The 15,731-nt window shown below is 38.4% G+C and overlaps 1 protein-coding gene across 1 annotated transcript in view; it reads right to left on the minus strand.

Annotated features, from left to right (window-relative positions):
• Nucleotides 1-360: 360 nt before the first annotated feature.
• The window catches only part of LOC147618755 (uncharacterized), a 30,384-nt gene continuing 15,013 nt past the window's right edge, over nt 361-15,731 (minus strand). The window contains exon 2 of the mRNA XM_086774364.1: nt 361-656. Coding sequence (XP_086630490.1) covers nt 361-656 — 296 coding nt within the window. The remainder of the gene's footprint in view (nt 657-15,731) is intronic.

Below are 15,731 nucleotides of genomic sequence, written 5' to 3' on the forward strand. Positions count from 1 at the left end.
ACAAAGTTGAGGACACAAAGAGATTCAAATCCAATCCAATCTGTTTCTTATACTTTTCTACTTGACCAGCACGGTCCTGTGGTCGGAGGACCACTCGAGAGTAATGATGGCCCCGTTCGAGATGTCGGACTTCTCAATGAAGGAGGTGTAGTGGCCCTCAACGATAACGCCAATGCGGCTGTTGGTGCGAAGCTTAGCCAGGCGCCTACTCACCACCTGCGATCCCTGCGTCGGGGGCACCTCCGCCACATCGCCCTCCCACACAGCGCCCGTCTTCCGCCGCAGCGTCACCAGGGCACCCGTCAGGTTGCGGAACTTCACCTCCATTCGAGTCATGCTTCTTCTGTCTAACAGCACGGTTCAGACGCTTGAGCAGGCAAGAGATGGCGATGAAGCCCAAGAGCAAACCGGAGCAAAAGATCTGGGACGAGAGGACGGTTGAGATGACGGAGGTAAGAAGACGATGCAGGAGAGAAGCGATGAGTGCTCTATTGTCTGCATCGAGAGCGCAGCGAGCCGCTTTTGTAAAGCCGGTTGAGATCGGGCTCCTCCTCGTCGACCACCGGAGAGAAGTTTCATGTTCAGCCGTGAGCTCGAAGAAAGCGTGTCCCGTTCCATGCAAGCGGTAATACCTTCGTCTTGACCGCGGCCTCCTCCTCCTCACCCGAGATCAGAAGTTTCATGTGCAGCCGTGAGCTCGAAGAAAGCGTGTGTTGGAAGAAAGCTTGTCCCGCTCCATGCACCTTCGTCTTGACCACTTGTTCTACGTTCTTTTTTTGGGGGGGGGGGTCGTCTTGTTCTACGTGGCAGCTGGCTCACGGTCTCACGGGTCTTGGCAAATACATTTTTCACGAAGAAACTTTTTCGTCAAAAAAAATGTTTAGCACTTTTTTTTTTAAGTTAACTTTTTCATGTGCCTATAGCCTGTTTCATCCTTTTAAAATTCTATAACCTTTTGTTGGTCTGAATACCTTGATATTATAGGTATTGTGGCATAAAGCTGCTCTTACTATAAATCTGGGCAAAGAGGGAAATATATATATATATATATATATATGCTACTAATGAAATTGCTTGCATAAATATCACTTTGGTACACAAATCCTATATTTTGCCACTGGATTCTTGGGTAACATTGAGCTCATTGTATAAATTTTGTGTACTCATCTATGCTCTCCACCATGTGGCACTTGTGCATATGAGATGGCCCTACATTTTACTATCTATAGAGAGCATGGGTGAGCGAGAATAGATCTTTTGTTCTTTCCCTTTGAGTGCCACGCCCCTCTCTCATCTTAGAGGTTGAGGTAGATCTTATTTTAGGGTTTGCTTAGGGTTGATGAGTAAGGTCTTCTTCTTGCTCATGAAAGAACTAGTAGCATGCTTTCCCTTATAGTAGCACATATCTTCTTTCTATAGGAGATTTATTGAGAGGTATGCACACCAAAAAAAAAAGATGTAAAATATTAATAATAGTTCTAGTAAAATTATAATGTGTGTGTGTGTGTGTGTGGTATCTTATTTACCTATCTCAAAATTATACAAGGTTTGCACTTTAGAAGTCCTAAAACCAGAATACATAGCATGCATAGCATATTAACTATACAACATCCACTTTTAGTATCATGTGTATCTATATATACACTAAATATATATTATATATCTATGTTGTATATATGCTATCTAATTTTAGGTCTCCAAGTTGGCAAAATAGATAATATACATATAAGATGAATACTTAGTATGTATCCACTTCTTTTATAATGTCCAGCTAGAAGTAGATACACGATGGACACACCGACTCCACTAGTTTTAATATAAAAAATAGACACATCGTATCCACCACTTCTAATATTGTGTAAATACAATGGGATACTATGTATATAAAAATAGATTCCTAGTATTCACCCATTTTTCATGTAATGTGTACGTAAAATGGATAATGTGTATATAAGATGGATACTTGGTATCCACCTTTGGTATCCACCTTTGGTATCTTGTACACCTGTACACATAAAATAGATACCGTGCATACAAGATGGCTACCAAGTATCCGTCTTGTATATAAAGTGTCTTGTACTCATAAAAATAGATATCGTGCATATAAGATGGGTACATGGTAAACATTTTTTGGTACTTTACCTGAATGATCACTTTTTCGTCAAAAAAAATTTAGCACTTCTTTTTTTTTTAAAAGTTAACTTTTTCATGTGCCTATAGCCTTTTTCATCCTTTTAAAATTCTATAACCTTTTGTTGGTCTGAATACCTTGATATTATAGGTATTGTGGCATAAAGCTGCTCTTACTATAAATCTGGGCAAAGAGGGAAATATATATATATATATATATATATATATATATATATATATATATGCTACTAATGAAATTGCTTGCATAAATATCACTTTGGTACACAAATCCTATATTTTGCCATTAGATTCTTGGGTAACATTGAGTTCATTGTATAAATTTTGTGTACTCATCTATGCTCTCCACCATGTGGCACTTGTGCATATGAGATGGCCCTACATTTTACTATCTATAGAGAGCATGGGTGAGCGAGAATAGATCTTTTGTTCTTTCCCTTTGAGTGCCACGCCCCTCTCTCATCTTAGAGGTTGAGGTAGATCTTATTTTAGGGTTTGCTTAGGGTTGATGAGTGAGGTCTTCTTCTTGCTCATGAAAGAACTAGTAGCATGCTTTCCCTTATAGTAGCACATATCTTCTTTCTATAGGAGATTTATTGAGAGGTATGCGCACACAAAAAAAAGATGTAAAATATTAATAATAGTTCTAGTAAAATTATAATGTGTGTGTGTGTGTGTGTGTGGTATCTTATTTACCTATCTCAAAATTATACAAGGTTTGCACTTTAGAAGTCCTAAAACCAGAATACATAGCATGCATACATATTAACTATACAACATCCACTTTTAGTATCATGTGTATCTATATATACACTAAATATATATTATATATCTATGTTGTATATATGTTATCTAATTTTAGGTCTCCAAGTTGGCAAAATAGATAATATACATATAAGATGAACACTTAGTATGTATCCACTTCTTTAATAATGTCCAGCTAGAAGTAGATACACGATGGACACACCGACTCCACTAGTTTTAATATCAAAAATAGACACATCGTATCCACCACTTCTAATATTGTGTAAATACAATGGGATACTATGTATATAAAAATAGATTCCTAGTATTCACCCATTTTTCATGTAATGTGTACGTAAAATGGATAATGTGTATATAAGATGGATACTTGGTATCCACCTTTGGTATCTTGTACACCTGTACACATAAAATAGATACCGTGCATACAAGATGGCTACCAAGTATCTGTCTTGTATATAAAGTGGATACATGGTATCGAATTTTGGTGTCTTGTACTCATAAAAATAGATATCGTGCATATAAGATGGGTACATGGTAAACATTTTTTGGTACTTTACCTGAATGATCACTCAATATTACTTACTTTATAGGGGAAGCACTTGAAAAATATTAAGGAGCCTATAAGGTGACTCTTCCTACTTCTCTGGCAATATAAACTCTAAGTGATGTGAGTTAAGCATTGTATAAATGCAAATTAGGAAGCACAAAGCTAATAATTATAATAATCTAAAGGACAAGATATGCTAACTAGTCTTTGCATTTCAGTACCTTTATCACGAAATCTTTAGCAATTTGCATGTGCTGCTTGACCGTATCGTGGATCATCTAATGTATGAGAGAGAGAGAGAGAGAGAGAGAGAGAGAACCTACTTTCAGCATGGCTTGATTAAGGATTCTTTTATGACATCTCAGCACACACAACACAATTGTACATGGCTAGCAAGTAGAGTACATGACTTATACAATCACCAAACATGCACAAGAATGAGAGAGAGAGAGAGAGAGAGAGAGAGAGAGAGTAGCGTTTGCTTTAAAATACGTATAATACTTACAAAAAGTGAAAAAAAGTGTGGATCATCCATTGTTTTCATGTATCCAAGAATAAGAAAATAATAAGAGCCTTTTCAAAAGCAAAAAATATATGAAATAATATGACGTAGCTACTTGATAAAATGATTATTTTACTTCAATGCACTCTCTCCAAAATGTGCTAGCTACAACACCGATATTTGAAATGGGTAAAAGAACTACAAAAAGGAAGCCATGACCAGTAGATACCAAAGGCCACTCTGATGACACAAGGATATTGCAACAGTTGCAATATCTATAAAAGAGCTTTGAAACACTTTACTCAAGGTTTCAAGTCTCTCTAAAATATTAGAAATAAAATGTATATTATAATTAAAACTCAAAACTATATATCTTTTTAAAAAATGATTCATTTTCATTTTTGGTCATTACTAATAAAGGCTTCGATGTTTCACACACCTTGTGGACTACAGGATGTCTACTTAGCCATCGAAATTTATGTATTCGTCTCATATAAAGAGTTGCACAGCCAAACTCTTTTTCAAGTTCATGCAACATGCTAGTCTTTTTTTACACTCTTTGAGAACAAAGAAGAAAAAGAATTCATGACTTCATCTATATGATGTGCAAGAGTTGATTACCTTTACCACATATGAAACACAAAGGCCTATCCTATGTGCACACAATGAATAATAAAAATATTATCATTTCTTGTTTGGTAGTGTAGATAATCGTCATTGACAACCTATCATAGTAGAAGCTCCATCTGAGCCAAAACAAACCATCTTTCAAATATCAAGTCCAATTCGAGATAAAAGTTGTTTTGTTGCATCATAGAGTGATGGAGAAATTCTACTCTCAATTTCTAGCAGGCCTAGAAAAATGATGAGAGGCTCTCATTCTCTACTTCTACTAGTACATTTTCAACCACTCTTGAAGCATGCTTGGAACTTCTCTTCCTTTTCTTTGGAGACTGGAGCATGTCCTTCTTTTGAACCTACCCATCCCAAATAAAGATGATTGAACAAAGGACATCTTTCCTATTGATACAAAAAAAAAAGAAGAAAATATCTCTCTCTTTTGAGTGCACTATTGGAGACCCTTCTCCTAGAAATTTCACTTGTCATGCACTACGGAGATGAAAACCAAAAATATTTCAATCTTTTAAGTATGCTATTGGAGATCATACTCTTCTCCTAGAAAATTCACTTATCACATGCACTATGCAGATTAAAACCATTTCATAGAGCAGGCATAAGTTTTCCTTTGTTACAAGCACAAAATTATCATAATATGTGAATTTTGATGTTAAAAACAATGTGCATATTCTAGACTCAACCATCTACCCTTGAATGTGATGCCGCAACAATGTAAGAATTGTATTCACATGCATCATGATATATATGTTGGAAATAGGGTTGCAGGAAAGCACACAAAGCTTGGAGAAGAAGAAGCAAGAATGCACACAACACAAAGTGTATTAGATTGTGTCAATGTACAAAAGATTAGTTAGCCCTAGAAGGATGGGCGTGTATACAAGCCGGGGGGAAAAACCTCCTAAAGAGGGAAAAAGTGCCCCGACGGTCCTAAGTGTGTTCACACACATCACTGCCTATGTATATGGCAACAAATCCCCCCTGGGAGTGATGGTGTGAACGAGAGCTGGCACTCATGTATAGGGGAGTGCCATGCCCGAAGTAGATCAATCCACAAAGGGGAGCAAGCCCAAAGCTTTGCGGAAAGCTTCGAACTTCTCACGAGGAAGCGCCTTTGTGAAAAGATCGGCGAGGTTGTCCTGTGTTGGCACATAGGCCAAGCTGATCTCTCCTGCTGAGAGTCTCTCCCTGACATAGTGATAATGCACCTCAATGTGCTTTGTGCGAGCATGAAAAACTGGGTTTCTCGCAACTGCCAATGCACTCTGACTGTCAGTGTAGATAGAGGTGGCAGACTCCTGTGTCCAACATCCAAATCAACCATAAGCCGTCTGAGCCACACACACTCAACCGTAGCTGTGAAAGCTGCCCTGTACTACTCAGCTTCACAACTAGAAGTGGCCACAATAGGTTGCTTCTTGCTCAACCAAGATATGCATGAGCTACCGAGCATGAAACAAAAACCACTTGTGGACACTCTTGTGTCATAGCAACCAGCCCAATCTGAGTCTGAAAAGGCATGTAAATCTGGCGGCAACGATCTCCCCTTGGGATAAAACAACCCAAGATGTATGGTGCCACTCAAGTAGCAAAAGATGCGTTTAACTGCCTTCCAATGCTGAGACCCTGGGCTATGCATAAACCTGCTCACCTGTGAGACTGCAAACTGAATGTCCGGCCTCGTAATGCATACATAAATGAGGCAACCAACAGCTATCTGATAGAGTGTGACATCAAAGTGATCTCCAGCATCATGAAGACTCAACTTCAAACTTGTCTCCATTGGAGTAGCAATAGGCTTGCAATCTTCAAGGCCAAATCTCCGCAACAATGTCTCAATATACTTTGTCTGACACAAAGCAATACCTCCATCACACTGCTTAAATTGTATCCCCAAATAATGATGCGAATGCCCCAAATCTGACATCTTAAAAGAGACATTCAAATCAGCAATATGACTCTCATTTGGTCCTGTGAGCAGCAGGTCATCGACATAGAGAACAATGATTAGATGTATATCATCCACATGTTTAATATACAAAGTGCTTTCTGTTGGACTATTCTGAAAACCATGTGCAGTCAAATATGCATGTATCTTTTCATACCAAGCTCGTGGAGCTTGCTTTAAACCATATAAAGCCTTTTTCAACCTGCACACTTTGTTTTCCTGCCCTCTTTGAACAAAACCACAAGGCTGCGATACATACACCTCCTCATGCAAATCTCCATTCAAGAACGCAGTCTTTATGTCCAACTGATGTACATTCCAACCATTATGAGCTGCCAATGCACAAATGCTGCGAATGGTAGTCATACGACAAGTGGGAGCAAAGGTCTCATCAAAATCAATGCCTTTTTCTTGAGCATAACCCTTTGCAACAAGTCTAGCCTTATAGCGATCAACACTACCATCTGGCTTTCGTTTCAACTTAAAAACCCACTTACATCCAATGGCCTTTTTACCAATAGGCAAATCACAAAAAGGCCATGTACCATTTTTCATTATAGCATCATATTCACTTTGCATTGCAGCCAACCAATTTTTTGAATTTTGTGCCTCATCAAATGAAAGAGGTTCTTCCTCTTCACGCATACTAGACACAGCCAAAGCATAACAATCTGATGTATAAGAGGCATGCTGAAAACCTGAACGAGTACGACTAGTCATAGGTGCATCAATCTTACTATCACGCAAGGTTTGCACCAGCCATTTAGGCATACCTCTAGCCTGCTCATTTTCAGCCCTATCCTGTAAATCTGCATCAGAAATAGGCTGATCTATGATGTCGTTTGAAATCTGCATAGGCTGAATATTTGCCTCATTAGGACTTACATTTGAATTCCCACCTGTAAAGAGAGGCAACAACGTATCAAATACATCCCGTGAGCTCACACCTGTCTCTTTGGTACATGATAACAAAGGCTGCACAACATCTTCCACAAAAACAACATCTCGACTAATCAAGATATGCTTTGACTGCGGATGATACAATCTGTAACCCTTGCTCTCAGCACTGTAACCAACAAAAATGCATTTGACAGCCTTATCATCCAATTTTCTGCGTTGTTGCATAGGCACTAAAGCATAGGCCAAGCAACCAAAGACACGCAAGTGACCAATAGAAGGCTTCCTGCCATGCCAAGCTTTGTATGGAGTAATAGACTGCAAGGCCTTAGTGGGACACCTGTTGAGTACATATGCAGCACACATGACAGTCTCAAGCGAAAACGCATGTGGCAAAGCTTGGCTCTTGACCATACATCGTGCCATCTCCATAAGTGACCTGTTTTTCCTCTCAACAACACCATTTTGCTGAGGGGTATACGACACTGTACATTGGTGTTTTATCCCACGACTAGCCAGAAATGCATCAAACTCTTTAGACAAGTACTCCCCCCCTCGATCAGAACGGAGGGTGCCCACAGTATAATTGGATACATTTTCAACCATAAGAAAAAACTGTTTGAAGCACAAAAACACTTCGGACTTTGCCTTCAGTGGATATACCCATGCATGCCTCGAGTAATCATCAATGAAAGTCACGAAGTACAAGTGTTTACCAAATGACGAAGTTTGCATAGGCCCACATACATCACTATGTACAAGTTGCAATTTGCGAGTGGCCCGCACAGAACCATCCTTTGGAAACGCAGAACGCTGCATTTTGCCCAAAATACAGCCTTCACAAACATGTTTCAATGGTGCCTCAAGAGGGGGCAATGAAGCAACCATATCAAATTTCTGCAAACGCAGCAAACTAGCAAAGTTGAGATGACCAAAACGAGCATGCCATAGTTTTGCATCTGAAACTGCCTTTTCATCAGAAACTGCATTTGCTAAATCTTCCACACACTTGTCATAAGAATTGAGCCTATACAGCCCACGAAACAAGGTGCCAGATACAATAATCGTATTACCAAAAGTCAAATCATGAACAGTACATCTGTCATCCACAAATTTGACTACAAGTCCAAGTCTAGCAAGCGCAGAGACAGACAATAGATTCTTCTTTATCCCTGGCACATACAAAGCATCTGAAAGTGTGAAAGCGCTGCCATTTGCAGCAGTAAGCATAATTTTACCAATGCCCTTCACTGGGTAAGAAGCATTATTGGCACATGTGACAGTATTCCCATTAGGGACAGCCTCAAGAGAAGTGAACATATCACGACGCGAGGTAATGTGCTTTGTAGCACCACTGTCAAAATACCAAACATGAGAGTCAACAGAAACTGCCAAACATGCATCATGTACAGATGGGTCATACTGGCAATACACGCTAAACGCCCATTCTGTATCCTGCACAACATTTACAGAATCTGCATTTGTAGAAGCATCCGCTATTGTGGCTGCATTTGACTCTTTCTTCTTTGCCTCTTTAGCCTTTAGCTTAGGGCAATTCTTAATGACATGATCATTTGCCTTACAATAGTTGCACCTGGTCTTTTTCTTGCCTTTATCAAGAGCCTTCTCAGACTTATTGTTGCTACCTGTGGAAGGAGAAGAAGTTGCAGACCTACTAATAGGAGAAGAAACAGTGGAAGGGGCTGCCTTACCACTTCTTCTCTGCTACTGGGAAGCAATAAATGCTTGACCAACTACACGCTGCCTGGCCCTGTTTTGCCTGGACTGCGCTTCTTGCAAGAGCTTGTTGACTAAAGTATCATACTTGACAGCATCAGGTCTGTCCTCAGCAAGAAGTCTCCACGTGGAAGCAAAAGTCTGATATGTCTCAGGTAAAGCATCAAGAACAGTCTGCACAAGAGAATGATCAGGAATAATATCACCTGTAGAAATCAACTGTTCTTTGAGATCTTTAATCTCAGCAAGAAAAACATTCATGTCATCATCTTCTTGCATAATCTTCAATTCTAGCTCTTTACGCAGGTAAGAGATTTTTGCCTCGTTGACCTGCATACAAACCAGCTAGAATATCCCAAGCCTGTTTTGCTGTTTTAGCTGAACGAATATGTGGGGTGATGTTACATTTGACAGAAAGTGCAATCAAGGCATGAGCCTACGCATCTTTACCATCCCAACGAGCTTGTTCAGCAGTGGGTAAAACAGCAGCAATAGTAGAGCTGCTAGAACCTGCAACATCCTCAACAGATCCTACATCCACAGAACCTGGACGTACATCCATACCCTGCACAATGTTCCACACTCCTTTTGCAACCAAAACATGCTGCATCATGTATGCCCAAAGTGGGTAGTTGCTGTCTCCATCCAATTTATCATCAGCAGATAACATGCGAAATACATCATTGCTGTTATCAGCCATGGCCACTGACTGAAACTGATGCAAAAGCTACCTCAATCAGAGAACGTGAGTCAGAGGGTGCTGGCAGCGTAGCCCTGGGAGCCGATGCCTGCTCTGATACCAATTGTTGGAATTAGGGTTGCAGGAAAGCACACAAAGCTTGGAGAAGAAGAAGCAAGAATGCACACAACACAAAGTGTATTAGATTGTGTCAATGTGCAAAAGATTAGTTAGCCCTAGAAGGATGGGCGTATATACAAGCCGGGGGAAAAAACCTCCTAAAGAGGGAAAAAGTGCCCCAGCGGTCCTAAGTGTGTTCACACACATCACTGCCTATGTATATGGCAACAATATATTAGTCATAATGGAATGCATGAATTCTTTTTTTCTTAGTGTGAGGCTGTTATTCTAGTCATAGACATGAAGACATTGCTGTTGAACAATCATTGCATGACTGCTATCCCAACATCCATAATAATCCACAAGGTGTTATCCTCATAGAAAGGTACATTGCCAAAGGTTCTTTACCTTTAGCTTGATAACACTACTCAAGAAAACGAAAAAAAAAGTTTTTGGATACATGGTTTCTTCGGGTGTGTTCAATAGAGTGAAGGTGAAATTTCTATTGGTTGGTCACACTCATGATCACATAGATCAAATGTTCATTACACTTTCTACAAACCTTTCTTGTCATGGTGCCTTCACCTTGCTGACAGCAATGTCTCTTTTTGAGAATGCATACACACCAAGTTATGTGGTAGTGCATTTACAAGAAATATATGGCTTCGAGTTGTTTTCTTATGGAACAAAAAAAATAAGTGAAATGCCTCAATAAACTTAATGTCTTTAGTTGCCAACATGCATTTTTGATAAAGAAAGATCAGAATGGAAAATTTCTCCTTTATGAAACAAAAACAAATATAGTGAAGTGCCTCAAGCAGCTCAATGACTTAAGTTTCCAACATGATTTTTTGATCAAGAAAGATGAGAATGGAAAAGTTTTCCTGTATGGTAAGCAACTTTCATCTAATATTGAATGGCTACCTTCAAGGGCCTACATTTCCTCAAATTTGTACCTCAAACATTCATGCAAGCAGCAAAGCTAGAGGCACTTTTATGGGTAAAGGAGGTAAAGGGGATGCAAAAAATTTGGTCAAAATTTGATTATGAGAAATGTATCAAATGGAGAAAGAATGCTAGAGAGAGTAAAGAAGTATGATGGGAGTTTAGAAAAAACAATGAAAAGGGCTAGCTTCAACCTTTGGTAAAAGAAATTGATTCTCTTTTGCATGTCATGATAAGAGAAATGTTCCTACAACCTTTGGTTGGTTTGAATACCTTGAAATTATAGGTATAGTGGCATAAAGCAGCCCTTACCTTTAAAGAGGCAAAGAGGAAAATATATATATATGCTATTAATGTAAAAGAAAATTCTAGAACCAACTTGTTAAATTATTAAAAGGCGAAATAAAGTACCAAAAGACATTACAATCATGTAGCCGACCATGCATTTAAAAATATTAGATATCAATGGAATTAGATCCTCTTTTTTTCCTATACCATTGAGCATCATAGAATAAGAAACATAACGTCAAAGTTTTTTTCTTTGGCTTGGAAACAATTTACCATTTCAAGCTTCCATGGGTACCCATCCATGATGCAACAAACTATTAAGACAATATGAGAGAGAGAGAGAGAGAGAGAGAGAGAGAGAGAGAGAGAGAGAGAGAGTAAGAGGTTCATCTAGATCCAATGCTTTATATCGATAGTTTTAGGGAGACAGTTTGGTATTTTGATCAAAAGTTATGGGGCTTGGTTTAAGAACAAAAAAGAGTAGATTGTATAAGCATTGGTATAAATAAAGCATAACAAATAGAATTAATATGAACAACATAATGCTAGCTGATATCAGCATTACAAATTGAAATGAAATTGCTTACATAAATTTTCATGTGTTAGTACAATTTTATCAAGGTGGCCTGTGCAGAGGATTATATAGAGTATCGGCTCCCCCTACACAAGCTAGAAAGAGGATGGTGATATACCTTAAGGATATAGAGGCCTGTGAAGTGGAGGAGATGGGGGAATAAAGTACAAGGTGGCTATTAGTGGAAATGTTCATAACCCGAGCATGGAAAGCACCTTTGAGAGATGGGAAAAGCTTTAAGCTAGGATCTACATTGTTATCACAAAAATCACAGGAAAGTATTTAATAATAAACATATGAAATGAAATTTATAATTATTCATTTTGTGAAAGGTCCATATCTTCAAAGAGGTCAATTTCTAATGTCACCTCCATGTCTTCTACATCTTTCAACACAAGATTAAAAGGTAACAAGGTAACTCATTAGCATTCAAAAGATTTAAGTAGATATTGTAAGTAGATTCACTAGATGTGACGATATGGTTTCTTCCTCTTTAATCAATTGTTTTTCATTAACATTAATGTCCACAATAGCTGCATCATGAGCATCTCTTCAATTTACCTCTAATTCATTGCGGATCCTATCTCTTTCTTCCATTTGTGAGGTGGGAATGTTCTGTTTTTTAGCATCTTCAAATAATTATTTGTTTCAAGGTGCACAACTATATTATGCAAAACCCTTTTGAGTTTCAATAATCTGATTGGAATATTACCTATTACAGGAAATACCATAAATCTGTTATTATTTCCATGCTAACTACTAGGAGAAGAGAAAATTCATAATAGATTAATAGTATCTAATTTTTTCTAAAAAGATTACTTGGTCACACTGTAGTAGTAGTAGTAAAAAGTAAAAATGTATCATAATTGATTTTTTTTAAGATTACTTGCTCACATTATAGTGGTAGTACAAAATACAAATGTATCATGAAGATATAATTTTATTGTGTTTATAGCAAAGAATCCACTTCTATCTCTTCACTATTGTATTAGGACCATTGTAGACCCCTTTGAACCGTTGTACATCAAGCATGAACACATTAAATTGACTAAATCCTATTTATATGACACATTTTATAATTTCACACTAATCAAGATTCGTATCACTAGAACTTGCACAACTCTCTTGAAGATTTGTATCATAGCACTTGTTTAACTTGCTCGATATAAAAGTTAGAGACTTTACTTCATCATCAAAAGTTTTTCTTTTCTTATCAGTACGCTCCATGTGATGTGAAGACCATATGCAACCATAATGCTCCAAATTTACAATACTTTAATATACATTTAAGTAAAAACAATTATTAAACGAGAAAAAAAAGAGAATGTGTTACCCTATTTCCATACACCATAGGTTAGCACTATGTAACATGTATATCTACTATCACTTTGGTACAAAAAACTTATATTTTTCCATAGGATTTTTGGGTAGCATGATTGAGCTCACTGTATAAATTTTGTGGACTCATCTATGCTCACCACCATGTGGCACTTGTGCATATGAGATGGCCCTACATTTTACTATCTATAGAGAGCATGGGTGAGGGAAAAAGGATCTTGTGTTCTTTCCCTTTGAATGGGATTAAGCATTGTCCTATATCCCTCTCTTATCTTAGAGGTTGAGGTATCTTATTTTAGGTTTTTCTTAGGTTTGATGAGTGAGGTCTTCTTCTTGCTTATTATGAGAGAACTAGTAGCGTGCTTTCCTTCATAGTAGTACATATCTTTATGTTATGGTTATAAAGAAGGAAGAAGGGGCCAAGAGGGAGTGTTTACTTGAGTTGCATTACCTTCGGGCCATGGTAATAACCAGGGAATGAGATGATTAGGTACTCGGTGGAGTGGTGGAAGATGAAGATACAAGGTCACATATATGGGAAATGTATGGCTAGCCTTGTAGTGGCTATTGGATTGTCCTTTGGTGGAAGGCTCGTGGTATTGATTGCCATGTACATGATGCAAGTGTACAATGGTGTTAATGGTGTAATCAATTTCCAATGATGTGTTGGTGATGGAATTGATGCCCAATGATGTGTATACACATGTATATGCAAAACATAGAAGTACAATTCAGTCCCAAACAACTTCGAATATACCTAACTGGATTACATAGTTGGAAAGGCATTCCTAAACAAGTTGACATACTCCCAAATCTGACTCTAATTTCTAAGCCATTTTTGCATTTTTTGACCACACGCGCATTTTTGACCACACGCAAACCCAAAATAGAGAGCTAACAGAGCAGAATAACCTATTGTTTGTATATTTTAAAAGGGCACTCTTTAATCTTTCAAAGAAGCTAAAGAGTTCTTAATTTGAAGTTGTCTATCCCATCAATTTGGAGGTTTTGGTTGCACACAGAGAGCTATCCAGACTCGGGAATAAAAAAAGGTGTGTGCTATTGGAAAGCTTGTCACTCAATCTTTGTTTAGAGCCATTAAAGCATTGCATGTAGATTCCATTTAGTTCGCCGACATGAGTGCCATCTTGGGAACAAGCTTTGTTTTGAGCTATCAAAGCATTGCATTTAGATTCCATTTGGTTGGCCTACAAGACTACCATCATGGGAAGAGGGAGCAACAAGCCTCAAAGGGAACATACTTAAAGACTTTGAGAGAAAAACAAATACACACCATGGAAGGTATTTTGCCTCATGATGACATCAATGTTGCAAATGAAGAAAATTAAAATTCAGATGTGAATCATGATAGGATTTCTATAGGTAAACTACCAATAGTGTTGCTTTGGAAAAAAGTCGTGTGATCAAGGACTTGCAAGTGGTCATATTGGCAATGTAAGGCATGGTTCAAAGCATGTTTTCCCACTTAGATAGATTACAAGTTTCCATAATTGAAGGCATGTTTGATCACCTATCCTTTATAAGTGTTGCTTTGGAAAAAAGTCGTGTGATCAAGGACTTGCAAGTGGTCATATTGGCAATGTAAGGCATGGTTCAAAGCATGTTTGCCCACTTAGATAGAATACAAGTTTCCATAATTGAAGGCATGTTTGATCACCTATCCTTTATAAGTGTTCTTGGCATTAAAAAAATAAAGAGTGGATGTGCATTTCTAGGTAAAGAATTTCACAAGGAAAGCAAAGAATCTTCAACCCATGATCCTCATCTGAAGTTTCATGAAGGGAAAAAGGGCAAGACCATTTGTGGGGAAACTTCAAAGTAACCTAGCCTTGGAAACCTATGAAGAAGAGGAATTCATGGCACAAGGCAAGGAAAATCTACCACCCTATGGTGCTTTACCAACAACAACAAAGGATGTAAGGGAAATACTGTTGAGATGTCAAGCTCAACATAAGCTGACACTCTTCACGAGGCGCCTGCACGATTGTTTGACATTTATATAACTAGGGAGTTTGGTAGCTGGCACCGACATATCTTCGCGAGAGGTTCTACAGCTAGACTACACCGACTAGTCCATATCTACCCACTCCTCTTAGCATGTTCACATTATGGCCGCTTGTATATACTCTATTATGTGTTTTAGTTACTTTATCTTCTTTGTAGACCTCTTTTGTTGTGTGAAGAAGAAGAAGAATTTTCAGCCTCTCACCTTGTGTGCCCTCTTCTAGGGTTTGTGTGAGAGTGTGTGTGCTTGCAAGAGCTCAAGATCTCTTCTCCCCTGCATCTTTTCATGATATCAGAGCTTGGTTCATGCTAAGGGATGAAAGTACGAGGGTAAGAGATTCATCTACTCTTCCCCTTTTGTGTTGGCTACTACAACCTTGTCGGGAGCTCTTCGGGATACACCGGCAAACGAACTCCAATTGAGGAGCTTTATTCGTGGGAGGAAAGCTACACGGCAACTTATTTATCCTATTGGACTTTATTTTTTGGGCTGAATATGCGTTTCGAGCACGTCTGGACCTTCGTTTTTTCAGTTTGTAGGCGTGCACGAGCACTACGGGTAAGTTTCGATTCTCTGTAGAA

This window comes from Cibotium barometz, chromosome 34 (assembly GCF_041138505.1).
Source record: "Cibotium barometz isolate CiBa-2024 chromosome 34, ASM4113850v1, whole genome shotgun sequence".
NCBI lineage: Eukaryota > Viridiplantae > Streptophyta > Polypodiopsida > Cyatheales > Cibotiaceae > Cibotium > Cibotium barometz.